Here is a 19,398-nt window from a genome sequence, read left to right as displayed (position 1 = left end):
GGGTTAGACAGATATACCAGACTTATGTCCATTTTTCAGCGCCTAAAACATAGCAGGTACACAATATGAATGAATAACCAACTTTAACTCTTTCCTTAATTTTGTGTATCTACACATGGTAGTACTACTGCTGCCTTTAATACCTCGAACATAATACTATGGAAGGGGAGCAATAATTTAAGAATGCCTAAAGAGTGAGTGGGCGGCAGCGGCGGCGGGAGGCTGGGGCTGTGGGCGGTCGGGCCTCCAGGCCAGGGTGCTGGCGCCATCGTGTGCCTGGGGCCAGTGGGGAGGCCGGGGAGGGGGCCCCGGGGGGCGCAGGGGACTACGGGAACGGCCTGGAGTCTAAGGAACTGAAGCCTGAGGAGCTGCCGCTGAACCCCGAGCCGGAGCCCGAGCCCGAAGAGGAGCCGCCCCGGCCCTGCGCCCCCACCCCCACGGGAGCTCCGGGTCTGGTTCGGGAGCCCCTGGCAGCCAAGAGGAGGAGGAGGAGCCGGGACTGGTCGAGGGTGACCCGGAGGACGGCGCCATTGAGGATCCAGAGCTGGAAGCTATCAAAGCTCGAGTTAGGGAGATGGAGGAAGAAGCTGAGAAGCTAAAGGAGCTACAGAACGAGGTAGAGAAGTAGATAATTATGAGTCCACCTCCAGGCAATGCTGGCCCAGTGATCAGGTCATTGAGAAGATGGAGGCCGATGCCCGTTCCATCTATGTTGGCACTGTGGACTATGGTGCAACAGCAGAAAAGCTGGAAGCTCACTTTCATGGCTGTGGTTCAGTCAACCGTGTTACCATACTCTGTGACAAATTTAGTGGCCATCCCAAAGGGTTTGCATATATAGAGTTCTCAGACAAAGAGTCAGTGAGGACTTCCTTGGCCTTAGATGACTCCCTACTTAGAGGAAGGCAAATAAAGGTGATCCCAAAACGAACCAACAGACCAGGAATCAGCACAACAGACTGGGGTTTTCCACGAGCCCACTACCGTGCCCGACCACCAACTACAACAGTTCCCTCTCTCGATTCTACAGCAGTTTTAACAGCAGGCCCCAGGGTCGCATCTACAGGGGCCGGGCTAGAGCGACATCATGGTACTCCCCTTACTAAAAAAAGTATGAGGAGGAGAGAGAGGAAAAAAAAAAGAATTAAAAAAAAACAAACAAAAACCAGAAGATGACCTTGATGGGAAAAAAGTATTTTTTTAAAAAGATATACTGTGGAAGGGGGGAGAATCCCATAACTAACTGCTGAGGAGGGACCTGCTTTAGGGAGTAGGGGAAGGCCCAGGGAGTGGAGCAGGAGGCTGCTTATTCACTCTGGGGATTCGCCATGGACATGTCTCAACTAGCAAGCTGCTCACGTTTCCCTGCCTCATTTCACCCCTTGGGGGCTGCTCAAGGGTAGGTGGGCGTGGGTGGTAGGAGTTTTTATTATTTTTTAGCCAGGGCTCTGGAAGGACACCAAACTGTTCTGCTTGTTACCTTCCCTCCGTCTTCTCCTCGCCTTTCACAGTCCTCTCCTGCCAGCTCCTGTCCGGTCAGGTCTACCACCCACCCCACCCCTCTTCTCCAGTTCCCTGCCCCTCCAGATTGCCTGGTGATCTATTTTGTTTCGTGTTTTTTTTTCTGTTTTGAGTGTCTTTCTTTGCAGGTTTCTGTAGCCGGAAGATCTCCGTTCCGCTCCCAGCAGCTCCAGTGTAAATTCCCCTTCTCCCTGGGGAAATGCACTACCTTGATTTTGGGGGTTTAGGGGTGTTTTTGTTTTTCAGTTTTTTTTTCCTTTGCCTTTTTTCCCTTTTATTTGGAGGGAATGGGAGGAAGTGGGAACAGGGAGGTGGGAGGTAGATTTTGTTTACTTTTTTAGCTCATTTCCAGGGGTGGGAATTTTTTTTTTAATATGTGCGATGAATAAAGTTGTTTTTGAAAATACAGTAATAAAAAAAGAATGCCTAAAGAGACCAATGGGTGACTTATAATTTTCCCACACTTAACATATACAATTTGTGATTGCAATTTTTGTTTGTAAAATTTACAGTTTGTGGTGTTCTAATAACATCGGGTTAATCCAAAGCCTGTGTTAAAAAAGAATCTCTGGGCCGGGCGCGGTGGCTCACGCCTGTAATCCTAGCACTTTGGGAGGCCGAGGCAGGCAGATCACCTGAGGTTGGGAGCTCAAGACCAGCCTGACCAACATGGAGAAACCCCATCTCTACTAAAAATACAAAAGTAGCCAGGTATGGTGGCGCATGCCTGTAATCCCAGCTACTCAGGAAGCTGAGGCAGGAGAATAGCTTGAACCCGGGAGGTGGAGGTTGCGTGAGCCAAGACTGTGCCATTGCACTCCAGCCTGGGTAACAAGAGTGAAACTCCATCTCAAAAAAAAAAAAAAAAAAAAACTCCATACTGATCCCTATCAGAAGCTTCAGAAAATCCTTGAACTATCTAACCTATCTCCTACACTCCCTGCTTATGAATGCCCTAATTTAAGCTCATCATAAAGAGAAGCTAAAATATTTTCATCTAGCTAGTAATTCCAATTACTTCTTTTACATATCCTTTGCTAGATTGTATTCCTGTCTATCCTTTTGTGTTAGTGCTCCCCAGAGCCAAAACGTCATTTCTATTCTCACTAATTATTTAATTCAGCATTCACTTGTTTATTCATTTAACAAATGTTTAATGACTGTGGACAGTGTGTTCAATGATGGGAATATAAGGAAAAATAAGACAGATTTCCTGCCTATGAGACTTACTGGTTTAGGCCAGACACAGTGGCTCACGCCTGTAATCTCAATACTTTGTGAGACTGAGGCAAGAGGATTGCTTCAGCCTAGGAGTTTGAGACCAGCCTAGGCAACATAGCAAGACCTCACCTCTACAAAAAAAAATTCAAAAATTAGGGCCGGGCGCGGTGGCTCACGCTTGTAATCCCAGCACTTTGGGAGGCCGAGGCGGGCGGATCACGAGGTCAGGAGATCGAGACCACGGTGAAACCCCATCTCTACTAAAAATACAAAAAAAAAAAAATTAGCCGGGCGTGGTGGCGGGCGCCTGTAGTCCCAGCTACTCAGAGAGGCTGAGGCAGGAGAATGGCGTGAACCCAGGAGGCGGAGCTTGCAGTGAGCCGAGATCGCGCCACTGCACTCCAGCCTGGGCAACAGAGCAAGACTCCGTCTCAAAAAAAAAAAAATTCAAAAATTAGCTGGATGTGATGGCACGCACCTGTAGTCCCAGCTACTCGGCAGGCTGAGACAGGAGGATTGCTTCGGCCCAGGAGGTCAAGGCTGCAGTGAGCCAAGATTGTGCCACTGCACTCCAGCCTAGGTGACAGAGTAAGACCCCATCTCAAAAAATAGAACAAAAAAAATAAAGATAGTTGCTGATCTAGTCAAATAAATGACTTGAAGATAAATTATTGCAAGACAGAGTATAAATGCTTTAAGTATTTATGGATGAAATGATACAAAAGCTGAAAATATATACTAGATTGACCATATGCTAACAAAGTGTTGAACTGACTGAATAGCACTGAAGTTTATTTCCTTTTATTTCTGTATGTGTCTAACAATTTCCGTAATTTTTTTTAAAAATAGAGTATTAGTATAAACAGAGGAATATATTGGTTGCCATGAATTATGGAGGAGCTGCATGAGATACAGATGCTCCTTGACTTATGATAGGGTTACATCCCAATAAACACATGGGTGGAAAACATCATAAATGCATTTACTGCTGACAGCACAACACAGTATGCTATAAGTTGTTTTACAACAACTGAATCTGCTTACTGGGGCCGGGGGTGGTTGCTCACGCCTGTAATCCCAGCACTTTGGGATGCTGAGGTGGACAGATCGCTTGAGACCAGGAGTTTCAGACCAGCCCGGGCAATGTGACGAAACCCTGTCTCTACAAGAAAAAAAAATACAGAAAATAGCTGGGTGTGCTGAAGCACACCTGTGGTCCCAGCTACTTGGGAGGCTGAGGTGGTAGAATCATCGAGCCCAGGGATTCTGAGACTGCATTACGCTGTGATTACGCCACTGTACTCCAGCCTGGGCAACAGAGTGAGACCCTGTCTCAAAAACAAAAACCAAAAAACAAGAAATTTCTTATAATTATGGAGGCTGGGCAGTCCATAGTTGAGGGGCCACAATTAGTAAGAGCCTTTTTGCTAATGGAAACTCTGCAGAGTCCCGAGGTGGCTCAGGGAATCCCGTAGTGAGGGGGCTGAGCATGCTTGCTCAGGTCCCTTTTCCTCTTCTTATGAAGCCACTAGTTCCACTCCCATATTAACCCATTAATCTATTAATCCATGGATGGATTAATTCATTCATGAGGACAGGGTCCTCAAGATCCAATCACTTCTTGAAAACTCCACCTCTCTTGATACTGCCACATTTGGGCATTAAGTTTCAATATGAGTTTTTTTTTTTTTTTGAGACAGGTTCTTGCTGTGTCACTCAGGTTGGAGTGTTGGCAAGGCTGGTCTTGAACTCCTGACTTCAAGTGATCTGCCCTCCTCAGCTTTCCAAACTGCTGGGATTACAGGCGTGAGCCACCGTGCCCGGACTGTCCCTAAGAGTTTTACTCTGGTTTAGCAACTGCCTAAGTTGCACTGCTGTTCTGGAAGCAGTCACTTTGAGCAGAGGTGTTAGACACTGGATGATATTTAGAGGAAGCTGGGAAAATGAGTTGCACAGACAGTAATTGTTGTAGGAATTCAGAGGGGAAATACATTTATCCAGATCAGCAAAGTCAAACAAGGCTATTCTCGAGGAAGGTGGTGATGACTGTGCCCCTTTTCTATCGACCTTGTGTGTTTGATCCTTATGCCTAGTCCTGGATGGAAAAAGAATGAGCTGAATGGTCAGTGAATACCCTGGGGTGGTTTCCTACCAGAGTTAAATTATGCTCTGGACTTATTTTAGCTGTGGAACCTGTGCTAAAGAAGACTTCTAGGTGGGAGGCCTCGCCACTCAGAATTGGCTCTGTGTGGGCAGAGAGCAACCCCTAGTGGGCTTGTGGAAAGCATACTCTGAAAGCCACTTTTCTTCTTTTTTTTTTCTTTTTGAGACAGGGTCTCCATCTGTCATCTGGGCTGGAGTCCAATGGTGTCATCATAGCTCACTGCAGCCTCGATCTCCCAGGCTCAAGCAATCCTCCCACCTCAGCATCCCAAGTAGCTGGGACTGCAGGTACATGCCACCACGCGCCTGGCTAATTTTTTTTATTTTTAGTGAGACAAAGTCTCACTATGTTGCCCAGGCTAGTCTCAAACTTCTGAGCTCAAGGAATCCTCCCACCTCAGCCTCCCAAAATGCTGGGATTACAGGCATGAGCCACACACCCGGCTCACTTTTCTTTATTCTGACCAAAACGAGGTGTAGTGTTTGTTTTTGCCTATGATATGGGCCTAATGTAGACCTTAGCTAATGAGACAACAGAATGGAAGATGTATCTATTTCCCCAAATCCTCAAGGTGAGAAATAAATTGATTCTCAATTTTTTTCTGTAACCAAATATATACAATTATTTAATGCCCTTTCCTCTGTGCTCTGACACTTAAAGAAAGTACTGCTATAAGAATCAGGTCTGAAATTAGGGCAGTAGTTAAGAACCTACAGAAAGTGGAGTACTTTGGGACCTAAATTGAGGGCAAGGCATTGATGGGGTATTAATATGGGGGTATAAATATAGGAGCTCATAATAAACAAGCTTCTTGGAGATCATCTCTGACATATCATTTACTCTGAAATACTGATTCATGAACAAATGGATGAGTATGGTGCCATTAAGACCTGTAGTTTTACTCACATAAGGTTGAAGGGGATGAGACCCCTGGTTTATCTAGCATTGTAACCATATTACAGAATTTTTGCCTTCTCCCGTACTAGAATAGTAGAATTATTAAGAAGACATAGTAGCTTCTAACACTTAATGAGTACTGTCTATGTGAGAGAGACTAATAAGTACTACGCATGCCTTCCTTCATTTAACCCTCAGGTTAAAAATTTTCTCTGGTTGGGTGCGGTGGCTCATGCCTGTAATCCCAGCACTTTGAGAGGCAGAGGCGGGTGGATCACTTGAGGCCAGGAGTTCAAGACCAGCCTGGTCAACATGGTGAAACCCTGTCTCTACTAAAAACGCAAAAATTAGCTGGGTGTGGTGGCACACGCTGTAATTCCAGCTACTCGGGAGGCTGAGGCATAAAAATCGTTTGAACCCAGGAGGCAGAGGCTGCAGTAAGCTGAGATGCACCACTGCACTCTAGCCTGGGTGACAGAGCGAGACTCTGCCAAAAAAACAAAAAAAAAAACATAAAACTTTCCCAAGTTCACAAAGATTAGAGGGAGAACTGGGTTTTGCCTCCTGACTTCGGAGCCTAGACTCTTAACCATTTCTTTTTTCTTTCTTTCTTTCTTTTTTTTTTTTTTTTGAGACAAGAGTCTTGCTCTGTCACCCAGGCTGGAATGCAATGGCGTGACCTTGGCTCAATGCAACCTCTGCCTCCTGGGCTCAAGCGATTCTCCTGCCTCAGCCTCCTGAGTAGGTGGAATTACAGGTGTGCGCCACCGTGTCTGGCTAGTTTTTGTATTTTTAGTAGAGATGGGGTTTTGCCATGTTGGCCAGGCCAGCCTGGAACTCCTGACCTCAGGTGATCTGCCCGCCTCAGCCTCCTAAAGTGCTGGGAATACAGGCGTGAGCCACTGCGCCTAGCCCTCTTAACCATTTCTCTAGCTGAGTGTGACTTGTCTGCCTTTCTCTCCAGTATTGTGATGTCTCTGTTTTTCAGGAATGGAGGTTCCTCTGCTGGCTCTATAGCCAGAGACCCAAAGTGAGAGCCATGTTTCTTGATTCAACCCTGGAAACCTTCTATGATAATTTTAAAAATTACTAACCATTTCTTGAGCACCTACAATATTTTAGTACCTTTGATACAGTAGATCCAGACCTTATGATAATAGTGTAACACAAATACCTATGTGGATGAATGGTTTTTAATCTTTTTGAGCTCACCCAAAGATTAAAAAGCCTTTTGTGAGATACTGGTGACAGCTCTGGATCTTCTTTCCAGAAAAATTCACTTATGCACGTATACATAGTATTGTACACAACTTCAGAAGAGGCTTCTAGGACCTACTGAAGTCCATCCTCTAGTAGTCCACAGACTCCAGGGTAAGAACTCTTGACTTATACAACCCTTTGTAGCTGACTCTTTTATGGCACTAAGGGTATAGAGAGTGTGGGGGGCATCTTATCCTCCTCATCTTCTCCTCAGAGAGAAATGTTTAGAATAGCTCCCTACATTAACCAAGTATCTCTGAATATTCTTTCTTTCTCTCTTGTACACAGGACTACAAGGGAAGAATGCAGACAATCAAATGTGTGGTTGTAGGAGACGAGGCTATAGGTAAAACCTGCCTCCTCATCAGTTATACAACAAATGTCTTTCCTGAGGAGTATATCCCCCCACTGTCTTTGACAACTATGGCGTCCAGACATCTGTGGATGGGCAAATCGTCAGCCTGAACACATGGGACACTGCTGGCCAAGAGGAGTATGATGACTGCGAACACTCTCCTAACCCCAGACCAGTATCTTTGTTATTTATTTTTCCATTGGCAACTTGGAATTTCCAATTTATGGGACTTGGTTATCTATGAGTGTGGGGAAGAGAAAATGGAATAAATTATGACTATGATTTCTAGGATATACAGCTAGATGGACAATCAGACAATAAGTTGCCAGTAGGGCAATGAAAAATGGACATGTCTGGCAGACAACTGGAAGCACAGGTATGGAGCCCTGAAGAGAGGTATGGGGCTGGAGATAGTGATGTTAACAGACATATTATGGCTGAAGTAATGAGAATGAAAAGGCAAGGAAATGATTCGAGAAAGTATTTCTGGAAAAGGGAGAAGAGAGTATCAAGTAGGAAAAGGTGGTCAATAGTGGCAAATGCACAAAAGTTCAAGAATGGTATTTCCAACCATATGCAAAAATTTTCAGCATCATTAGTCAATAGGGAAATGCAAATCAAAATTACAATGAAATACCACTTTACACCCACTAGGATGGTTAGAAGGAAAAAGTTGGACAATAACAAGTGTTTACAAGGATGTGAAGAAACTGGAACCCTTATACACTGCTGGTGGGATTACAAAACGGTGCAGCTGCTCTGGCAAACAGTTTGGCAGTTCCTCAAAAAGTTAATTAAACATAAGAGTTACCATATGGACTCAGCAATTCAGCTCCTAGGTACAGACTGAGTATCCCTTATCTGAAATGCTTGGGACAACAAGTGTTTCAGATTTCAGGTTTTTTAAGAATCTGAAATATTCTGGAATATCTGCAAATATGTGAACATCCCTAATTCAAAAATTAGAAATCCAAATGCTCCAATGAGGATTTCCTTAGAGCATCAAGCAGGCATTCAAAAAGTTAAAGATTTTGGAGCACGTCAAGTTTTTGGATTTGGGATGCTCGATCTTTATATACCCAAGAGAAATAAAAACAAGTGTCCCTTAACTGTCTTACTCGCCTGAGAAATAAAAAAAATTAAAATTAAAAAAAGCAAATGTGTGGTTCACGCCTGTAATCGCAGCACTTTGGGAAGCCGAAGCGGGTGGATCACGAAGCCAGGAGATCAAGACCAACCTGGCTAACACAGTGAAACCCTGTCTCTACTTAAAATAGAAAAAATTAGCCAGGTGTGGTGGCACGCACCTATAGTCCTAGCTACTCGGCAGACTGAGGCAGGAGAATCGCCTGAACCCAGGACGTGGAGGTTGCAGTAAGCGGAGATCATGCCACTGCACTCCGGCCTGGGCAACAGAGCAAGACTCTGTCTCCAAAAAAAACAAAACAAAACAAAACAAAACAAACAACAAATGTCCACACAAAAGTCTGTACAAAAATGTTCACAAATGCATTATTTGCATTAGCCAAAATTACAAACAATCTAAAGGTCCATCAATTGACAGACAAAATGTGGGGCATCCATACAATGGAGTATTACATGATAAAAAAAATGAGGTTGGGCACAATGGCTCATGCCTGTAATCCCAGCATTTTGGGAGGCCAAGTCAGGAAGATCACTTGAGCCCAGGAGTTTGAGGCCAGCCTGGGCAACACAGTGAGACTCTGTCTCTACAAAATAAAAAATAAAAATTAGCCAGGCATGGTGGCATGCGCCTGTGGTCCCAGCTACTTGAGATGCTAAGACGGAAGGATTCCTTGAGCCCGAGAGGGTGAGGCTGCAGTGAGCTATGATTGTAGCACTGCACTCCAGCCTGGACAACACAGTGAGACCCTGTCTCAAAAAAAAAAAAAAAAAAAAACCAGGAATGAAGTACTGATACATGTTACAATATGGATGACATGTTAAAACTGACCACTTTAGCCAGCTGGGCGTGGTGGCTCATGCCTGATTTAATCCCAGCACTTTGGGAGGCCGAGGCAGGCAGATCACCTGAGGTTGGGAGTTAAAGACCAGCCCAACCAACATGGAGAAACCCCGTCTCTACTAAAAATACAAAATTAGCCAGGAGTCGTGGCGCATGCCTATAATCCCAGGCACTTGGGAGGCTGAGGCAGGAGAATCGCTTGAACCCAGGAGGCAGAGGTTGCAGTGAGCTGAGATCACGCTATTGCATTCCAGCCTGGGCAACAAAAGTGAAACACCGTCTCAAACAAACAAACAAAAAACCTGACCACTTTAAATGGTTAAATTGCATAGTATGTGAATTATATTTCAATAAAGATGTTTAAATAAAAGGTATTTCTGAAAGGTGGCCAGTGGATCCAGCAATTAGGATGTAGCTGGTACTTCAGCAGAAGACAAGTGCAGGGTTGTGAGGCATAAACAGTAAGTGAAAAAGTGGAGAACAGTATATGGAGCATGATGGTTAAGAGTACAGGCTCTGACGTTAGATATAACTGGATTAACATCTCTACTGTATCTTTTTTTTTTTTTTTTTTGAGACAGAGTCTCACTCTCTCGCACAGGCTGGAGTGCCGTGGTGCGATCTTGGTTCACTTCAACCACCACCTCCCAGATTCAAGTGATTCTCATGCCTAAGCCTAGTGGTGGCTCATGCCTGTAATCCCACCACTTTGGAAGGCCAAAGTCAGTGAATCGCTTGAGGCCAGGAGTTCAAGACTAGCCTGGCCAACATGGTGAAACCCTGTCTCTACTAAAAATACAAAAATTAGCCGGGCATGGTGGGGCGCAGCTGTAGTTCCAGCTACTTAGGAGGCTGAGACAGGAGAATCGCTTGAACCCAGAAGAGGAGGAAGTTGCAGTGAGCCAAGATCGTACCACCACACTCCTCCAGCCTGGGTGACAGAGTGAGACTGTCTCAAAAGAGAAAATCGGCCGGGTGCGGTGGCTCACACCTGTAATCCCAGCACTTTGGGAGGCTGAGAAGGGCAGATCACCCGAAGTCAGGAGTCCGAGACCAGCCTGGCCAACATGGCAAAACCTCATCTCTACTAAAAATAAAAAAATTAGCCCGGCGTGGTGGTGCATGCCTGTAATCCCAGTTACTCAGGAGGCTGAGGCAGGAGAATCGCTTGAACACAGGAGACAGAGATTGCACTGAACCAAGATCGCAGCACTGCATTCCAGCCTGGGCGACACAGCGAGACTCCATCTCCAAAAAAAGAAAATCACAAATGTAGGTTAGAAATGCCCCTAAAAGGCCGGATGCAGTGGCTCACGCCTGTAATCCCAGCACTTTGGGAGGCCAAGGCGGGTGGATCACGAGGTCAGGAGATCTAGACCATCCTGGCTAACACAGTGAAACCCTGTCTCTACTAAAAATACAAAAAATTAGCCAGGCGTGGTGGCTGGCGCCTGTAGTCCCAACTACTTGGCAGGCTGAGGCAGCAGAATGGCATGAACCCGAGAGGTGGAGCTTGCAGTGAGCCGAGATAGTGCCACTGTACTCCAGCCTGGGTGAAAGAGCAAGACTCCATCTCAAAAAAAAAAAAAAAAAAAAAAAAAGAAATGCCCCTAAAGGTAATGTCATCTTCCTCTTTTTTTTTTAGTACATGTGCAGGATGTGCAGATTTGTTACATAGGAAAACGTGTGCCATGGTGGTTTGCTGCACACATCAACCCATCACCTCATCATTAAAAAAAATAAATTTTTTGAAGCTATTTAAACACTACAGGCCTGTATGTTCATCTGGAAAATGAGGGTTATAACAGTATCCATTTTAAAGATTTCTTATGGTGAAATAAAGAAAATAATGCAGCCGGGCGCAGTGGTTCATGCCTGTAATCCTAGCACTTTGGGAGGCCAAGGTGGGTGGATCACAAGGTCAGGAGTTTGAGACCAGCCTGGCCAACATGGAGAAATCCCATCTCTACTAAAAATACAAAAATTAGCCAAGTGTGGTGGGATGGCACCACTGCACTCCAGCCTGGGCGACAGAGCAAGACTCCAGCTCAAAAAAAAAATAAAATAAAAAGAGGTAATATGAGTTGGTCCGGAAATATAGGAAACAAAGGCATCCCAGAAAGAGAGCAAAGACTGGGAGAGCAAAGACTGCAAAGTTATGAAGAAATGATAGGGGACATTTTGTGAAATATAATGCTGAGTGTGGCAGGGGTTGATAGTGGGTATGGGAGCCAGTCATTGGAGATGGAAAGTAGATAAATGGGTTGGGCCTGCTTGTGAAAGGTTTTAAAATTCACGTAGTACTACTATCCCATGTTTACAGATGAGAAAACTGAGGAGGGTATGAGAAGTTAAATAACTTGTCTACGGTAACTCAATTAGTAAGTGCCAGAGCCATGATTTATACTTTATCTGTACTCCGAATCCCTACATTTATATCTGTGAATCTGTGCTCAAGGATGCAAATGGAAACCAGAAAACCTTATCCTTTACATGCAGAAGCTATACTGTTTCCTCTTTTTAAGACACAGCAACAGGCCAGGCGCAGTGGCTCATGCCTGTAATCCTAGCACTTTGGGAGGCCGAGGTGGGCAGATCGGTTGAGCTCAAGAGTTTGAGACCAGCCTGGGCAACATGGCGAAACCCCATATCTACCAAAAAAATACAAAAATTAACAGGGTGTGAAGGCAAGCACCTGTAGTCCCAGCTACTCAGGAGGCTACTGGGCAACAGGAGTGAAACCCTGTCTCACAAGGGGAAAAAAAAAGACAAACAGATTTCTTCCTCTTTGTCTTCTCAGCTTTTGAGCAAAGTGAACATGTAACAGCACCTCTAACAAATTTGTAGACCAAATCAAAGATTCAGACACAGCAAATACGGTCACAAGTGCATACTCTACACAGGTTCCATCCACACTGAATGTCTCTTTTTTTTTTGAGACAGAGTCTCGCTCTGTTGCCCAGGCTGGAGTGCAGTGGCACGATCTCGGCTCACTGCAAGCTCCGCCTCCTGGGTTCACGCCATTCTCCTGCCTCAGCCTCCTGAGTGGCTGGGACTACAGGCGCCCGCCACCACGCCCAGATAACTTTTCGTATTTTTTAGTAGAGATGGGGTTTCGCCATGGCCTCGATCTCCCGACTTCCTGATCCGCCCGCCTTGGCCTCCCAAAGTGCTGGGATTACAGGCGTGAGCCACCGTGCCCGGCCGAATGTCTCTCTTTTGTACTAACCTAGGACCACCTCTTCCACTACATTCCATGGAACTGTTTCATTGCAACAAATAGACTCCAAATTCTCCAGAGGATATAAGAATTAAACAGTGGGAATAAAAAGAAGTGACATTAGGCCGGGCGCAGTGGCTCACACCTGTAATCCTGGGAGGCTGAGGCGGGTGGATCATGAAGTCAGGAGTTAAAGACAAGCCTGACCAACATGGTGAAACCCAGTCTCTACTAAAAATACAAAAATTAGCCAGGCATGGTGGCACACGCCTGTAATCCCAGCTACTTGGGAGGCTGAGGCAGGAGAATCACTTGAACCGAGAGGCAGAGGTTGCAGTGAGCCAAGATTGCGCCACTGCACTCCAGCCTGGATGACAGACTGAGACTCCAACCCCCTCCTAAAAAAAAAAAGAAGTGATATTTATTAAATGACTGAAAATGTACATTACCTGATTTTCATACCCACAAATGAATGCACAAATACACTGTAGTCCTCTCAGTCCAATCTAGTCTGAATTTAGGGCCAGTAAGGAATAAGGATCTGAACAGTGACCTTTGCAATCATGGAACATTTGATTCTTACCATTGTAAGTTGCACTATTTTTCACAATTAGCTCCAGATGCTCTCTGAACTCTTCCCGAGATGGGTAGAGGCGTTTACGCACGTTTTCACGGAGTGTTTGTAGGTCCATTGGCCGAGTGATGATTTTGTAGTAGTCCTTTACAACCTTTGCATTGACTGGAGTGTGGAAAGGGTATGTCTGCAAACAAGGGCCAGAACCATACATCAGCAAAGAACACTTGCCAGAGCCAATTCCTGAAGCCTCTCACATCTTACCTATCTACCTGGGTATCAACTCTGAAAGCAATCTTTCTAGATGGAGCAGGTCTGTTTCCTCTACTAAACTGCTTTAAAAAAAAAAAACAAACAAAAAAACTAAATCCTTAAAAATTAGGCATTCCAGTTACCTAAATCTATAGATTACTGCCCTCTATTGGAAGTCACAGACAGAACAAAAGGCCTTGACATCCCTACTATAGATATCCAATGCAATGAACTCACATTTGGAAGATCTCTCATGTCATTGATGATAGACTCCAAGATGGATGACAGCGTCACCATAGGATCTGTGCGGCGCCGGTGGATGGACTTATGAGGTCTCTAAGGAGAAACATGAAAACAGAATGCTTCCTCAGACCAAAAAAAAAACCCACATTCTCTCCAGGCACAGTAGCTCACGCCTGTAATCCCAACACTTTGGGAAGCTGAGGTGGGCGGACCACTTGAGGCCAAGAGTTCAGCACCAGCCTGGGCAACATGGCGAAACCCCGTCTCTACTAAAAATACAAAAATTAGCTGGGTGTGGTGGCACGTGCCTGTAATCTGAACTACTCAGGAGGCTAAGGTGGGAGGATCACTTGAACCTGGGAGGCAGAGGTTGCAGTGAGCCAAGATCACACCATTGCACTCCAGCCTGGGTAACAGAGCGAGACTCTGTCTCAAAAAAAAAAAAAAAAAAAAAATCTGCCGAGCATGGTGGCTCACACCTGTAATCCCAGCACCTTGGGAGGCCAAGGCGAGTGGATTACCTGAGGTCAGGAGTTCAAGACCAGCCTGGTCAATATGGCAAAACCCATCTCTACTAAAAATACAAAAATTAGCTGGGCGTGGTGGTGTGAGCCTGTAATCCCAGCTACCTGGGAGGCTGGAGCAGGAGAATTGCTTGAACCTGGGAGGTGGAGGTTGCAGTGAGCCGAGATTGTGCCACTGCACTCCAACCTGGGCGACAGAGTGAGATTCCGTCTCAAAAAAAAAAAAAAAAAAAAAAATCCACTTTCTCTAACTAGACAAACGTATTTTAGAAATCTTATAATGAACAGTACACATAATTCTCAGGGCAAGACAAATGGAGAATCTAAGGCTGTCAGAGCTATGGCATACACGGCTGGGGAATCAATGAGAACCCACCTAATCAGAAGGAAGCAATGCACATACTCACATTCAAATAGTCACAATGAACAGTGGTTCCAACTCGCCGTTTCTTCTTTGGAGGAAGCTGTTGTTTAGGAAACTTGAGAACCAGAGATTTTCTGCGAACCTCATCCGCACTAAAATCAAAACACTTTAGTAAGATACAGCCCATATTTCTAGTTCCCAGGGGAAAAAAAAGCAACTATAATAAAAAAAAGTCCAAGGTACCTAAGCATGAGCCTAGGGAGGAAAAAGCCAAACCAAAGGCCAGACATCCACCTTCTAAGGCTCAGATCAGGCAAGCCCTCATAGGCTCTCCAAGTTAATAAATAACTAGGCAAGTCACAACTTTACTTCAGTTTCCTATTGGGAAGATAAGGAAACCAGGCTAAAGAATTTTAAGAATCCTTCCAGTTCCAACATTCTTTTTTTTTTTTTTTTTTTTTGAGACGTAGTTTTGCTCATCACCCAGGCTGGAGTGCAATGGCGCAATGTCAGCTCACTGCAACCTCCACATCCCAGGTTCAAGTGATTCTCTTGCCTCAGCTTCCCGAGTAGCTGGGATTACAGAAGCTCACCACCACGCACAGCTAATTTTTGTATTTTTAGTAGAGACAAGGTCTCGCCATGTTGGTCGGGCGGGTCTTGAACTCCTGACCTCAGGTGATCCACCCACCTTGGCATCCCAAAGTGCTGGGATTACAAGTGTGAGCCATCGAACCCAGCCCCAACATTCTATCTAAAATGTTAAAAGGCTAGGAAACCTAACTCATTCAAGAATGGAAATAAGAAATTAAAAACTGGTTTGAAAACAGAAAACAAACTAGTTTAGACTTCCCTCAATCATTAAAGCTCATTCACCTTCTTCTTTTCCACTATAAGGGACCATGGTATCACATTTTTTCTTCTTCATTTTTTAAATTTAAAAACTGTTTTTTCGGCCGGGCGCGGTGGCTCACGCTTGTAATCCCAGCACTTTGGGAGGCCGAGGCGGGCGGATCACGAGGTCAGGAGATCGAGACCACGGTGAAACCCCGTCTCTACTAAAAATACAAAAAAATTAGCCGGGCGTGGTGGCGGGCGCCTGTAGTCCCAGCTACTCGGAGAGGCTGAGGCAGGAGAATGGCGTGAACCCAGGAGGCGGAGCTTGCAGTGAGCCGAGATTGCGCCACTGCACTCCAGCCTGGGGGACAGAACAAGACTCCATCTCAAAACAAACAAACAAACAAACAAACAAACAAAAAAAAACCCGTTTTTTCAGTAATAGAGACAGGGTCTCACTGTATTGCCTAAGCTGGTCTCGAACTCCGGAGTTCAAGTGATCCTCCCACCTCAGCCTCCCAAAGTGCTGGGATTATAGGCATGAGCCACCACGTCCAGCCCATCTTCCTCTTCTAATGTGTTTCAAAAAACAATGACTATTACAGATATTAATAATTAAATCAACAAGGATGGAGGCTGGGTGTGATGACTCACGCCTGTAATTTCAGCACTTTGGAAGGCCCAAGCAGGTGGATTGCCTGAGCTCAGGAGTTCGAGACCAGCCTGACCAACATGGTGAAACCCCATCTCTACTAAAAATACAAAAATTAGCCAGGCGTGGTAGCACGCGCCTGTAGTCCCAGCTACTTGGGAGGCTAAGGCAGGAGAATCACTTGAACCCAGGAGGCAGAGGTTGCAGTCAACTGAGATTGCACCACTGCACTCCAGCCTGGGCATATAAAATAAATCAACAAGGATGGGAAAAGGAACCCAAAACTAAATACAAACAGAAATGAATGACTGTAACTGTATCAAATTGATTTCTTAAATTACACACAAAAAAAGAAGTGATTCAAATATGTTTGGAATACCCTAACTATACCTCAGTGGCATGCAGTCCAAGAAAAATAAACTACGAAAAACATCTTGAACCTACTTTATGGGTTTGTTGGTGGTAGTGGTATTATTATAGTAATTCTGAAACTATTTTGTACATACCATAGGACAGAGCAAATTTCTCAATAAATATATTGATTTCTAAGTAAATATATACAGAAATTAAGTTATTTCCTGAGAATGGATACAAATATGAAATAAGGGAAGATGAGAAAAGAAGATCAATAGATATAAACTAAATTGGAGGTTATCAGTATAAAGTTGTAATTTAAAATATATGTATACCAGCTAAGCGTGGTAGCTCATGCCTATAATCTCAGCACTTTGGGAGGTGGAGGCAGGCAGATCACCTGAGGTCGGGAGTTCGAGACCAGCCTGACCAACATGGAGAAACCCTGTCTCTATCAAAAATACAAAATTAGCAGGGCAAGGTGGCACGTGCCTGTAGTCCCAGTTACTCGGGAGGCTGAGGCAGGAGAACTGCTTGAACCGGGGAGGCGGAGGTTATGGTGTGCCACACTCCAGCCTGGGCGACAGAGAAAGACTCCGTCTCAAAAAGAAAAAGGAACCTGGACTTTTGGAGAAATGGCTGACTCTAGATATATAAGATAAGAAAATTTGAAAGAGAGCTTTTAACATCTTGTGCCAGAAGGCTGGGCGCGGTGGCTCACGCCTGTAATCCCAGCACTTTGGGAGGCCCAGGCGGGCGGATCACGAGGTCAGAAGTTCAAGACCAGCCTGGCCAACATGGTGAAAACCCATCTCTACTAAAAACACAAAAATTAGCCGGGTGTGGTGGCACATGTCTGTAATCCCAGCTACTCGGGAGGCTGAGGCAGAAGAATCCCTTGAACCCGGGAGGCAAAGGTTTCAGTGAGCCGAGATTGTGCCACCGCACTCCAGGCTGGGCAAAGGAGTGAGACTGTCTCGAGAAAACAAAAACAAAAACAAAAACATCTTGTGCCAGAAAGCAAGGAAGTTCTCAAATATTTATAGGGTCATCTAAAAAAAAAAAAAAAGAAAAAAAACCACAGGATCTGGCTTGAGGGAGTCAAATTTGGGACACTATGTGAGCATCAAAATTAATTATGTTAAGGAATTATAAAACATTAAATTTCCAAAGGAAAGAATTTCAGAATCCATAGTAATACTTGGAGAGTAGAAAGCTCTTTTTTATAGAAAAATGTTAGCTAATGTTGAAGAAATGCTAGAATTCGAAAAATTACCATTTTGGAACCCCCACTGAAATAACTGAATAAAGCAATGGTCATCAACCGATGCTAAAACTATTAAAAGATTGTCAGGGAACAGGATATTCATCAACATGTTAATTACAAAGAAAAAACATACTTTATTATAGGATCTGAGGATCACCATTTTAACAAGATGATCAAAACAGTGGGAAAACCTGACATTATGTGCTTGCTGATGTAGTATAGTAAGTATATCACCTAAATATGACATTAAATGTCTTGCCGGCCGGGCGCGGTGGCTCACGCCTGTAATCCCAGCACTTTGGGAGGCCAAGGCGGGCGGATCACGAGGTCAGGAGATCAAGACCATCCTGGCTAACACGGTGAAACCCCGTCTCTACTAAAAATACAAAAAATTAGCTGGGCGAGGTGGTGGGCGCCTATAGTCCCAGCTACGCGGGAGGCTGAGGCAGGAGAATGGCGTGAATCCCGGGGGGCGGAGCCTGCAGTGAGCCGAGATCGCGCCACTGCACTCCAGCCTGGGTGAAAGAGCGAGACTCCGTCTCAAAAAAAAATGTCTTGCCAACAACATTTAATTGGAATCTGATCAGTGAGAGAACAGACAATTCCAGAATGTGGAATATTTTGAGGCAATTGGCCTGGAATCTTCAAAAAATTCAATGTCATGAAAAACATAAATGGGGCTGGGTGCAGTGGCTGATGCCTGTAGTCACAGCACTTTGGGAAGCTGAGGCAGGAGGATTGCTTGAGCCCAGGAGATTGAGACCAGCCTGGGCAACATGGCAAAATCCTCTCTCTACAAAAAATACAAAAATTAGCCAGGTGTGGTACTGCACACCTGTAGTCTCAACTACTCTGGATGCTGAGGTGAGAGGATAACTTAAAACTGGGAGGTGCAGGTTGCAGTGAGCTGAGATCATGCCCCTGCACTCCAGCCTGTGTAACAGAACCAGACCCTATCTCAAAAAAAGAAAAAAAAAAAAAAAAAAGAAAAGAAAAACATAAAAGGTAGGGAAAATCATTCTAGATTAAGAGAGATTCAAAATATATTTAATGTTTGAACTGGGATTGAATCCAGAACTGGGGACGGAAGCAATAAAGGACACTGAGACAACTGGGGAAGACTAAATGAGATCTGAATATTATATATTATTACATTAATGTTAACTTTCTTAGGAGTGAAATATGATGCCTGCAACTTAGTTCCAAATGATTCAGGAAAAAAAAAGTTTTAGGTATATAAAGATGAAGAAAATGTGACAAAATGTTAACAATTAGTGAATTTAGAGGAATTATATACTGTACTCTTTCAACTTTTCTGTAGGTTTGCCATTTTCAAACTAAAAAGTTAGGGGAAAGAACTTTACAACTTCTCCATTTTATTATCTATTAAACTCTCTGAGGGCAAGACACAAGTATAAGCAGTTTCTATGTCTCGTCCATCTTTTAGGATGGTCCTTTATTAGAACACTACGAGGCCGGGCGTGATGGCTCACGCCTGTAATCCCAACGCTTGGGGAGGCCGAGGTGGGAGAATCACTTGAGGACAAGAGTTTGAGACCAGCATGGCCAACATGACGAAACCCTGTCTCTACTAAAAATACAAAAATTAGGCCGGGCATGGTAATCCCAGCACGCCTGTAATCCCAGCACTCTGGGAGGCCTAGGCAGGCGGATCACTTGAGGTCAGGAGTTCGAGTCCAGCCTGG

General features: G+C 44.7%; 1 protein-coding gene and 1 pseudogene across 12 annotated transcripts in view; one reads left to right on the top strand and one right to left on the bottom strand.

Annotated features, from left to right (window-relative positions):
• Positions 1-19,398, bottom strand: part of TAF1 (TATA-box binding protein associated factor 1) — a 96,366-nt gene that overhangs the window by 41,936 nt on the left and 35,032 nt on the right. For all 12 annotated transcript variants that reach the window (XM_063634352.1, XM_055268530.2, XM_063634351.1 and 9 more), the window contains 3 exons: positions 14,626-14,734; positions 13,689-13,787; positions 13,209-13,386 (listed from right to left, as the gene is read on the bottom strand). In XM_063634352.1, coding sequence (XP_063490422.1) covers positions 13,209-13,386; positions 13,689-13,787; positions 14,626-14,734 — 386 coding nt within the window. The remainder of the gene's footprint in view (positions 1-13,208; positions 13,387-13,688; positions 13,788-14,625; positions 14,735-19,398) is intronic.
• On the top strand, positions 291-1,106 carry LOC129476337 (polyadenylate-binding protein 2-like; annotated as a pseudogene).

Source organism: Symphalangus syndactylus, chromosome X, assembly GCF_028878055.3.
Source record: "Symphalangus syndactylus isolate Jambi chromosome X, NHGRI_mSymSyn1-v2.1_pri, whole genome shotgun sequence".
Classification (NCBI taxonomy): Eukaryota; Metazoa; Chordata; class Mammalia; order Primates; family Hylobatidae; genus Symphalangus; species Symphalangus syndactylus.
This window is presented reverse-complemented; position numbering and strand designations above follow the sequence as displayed.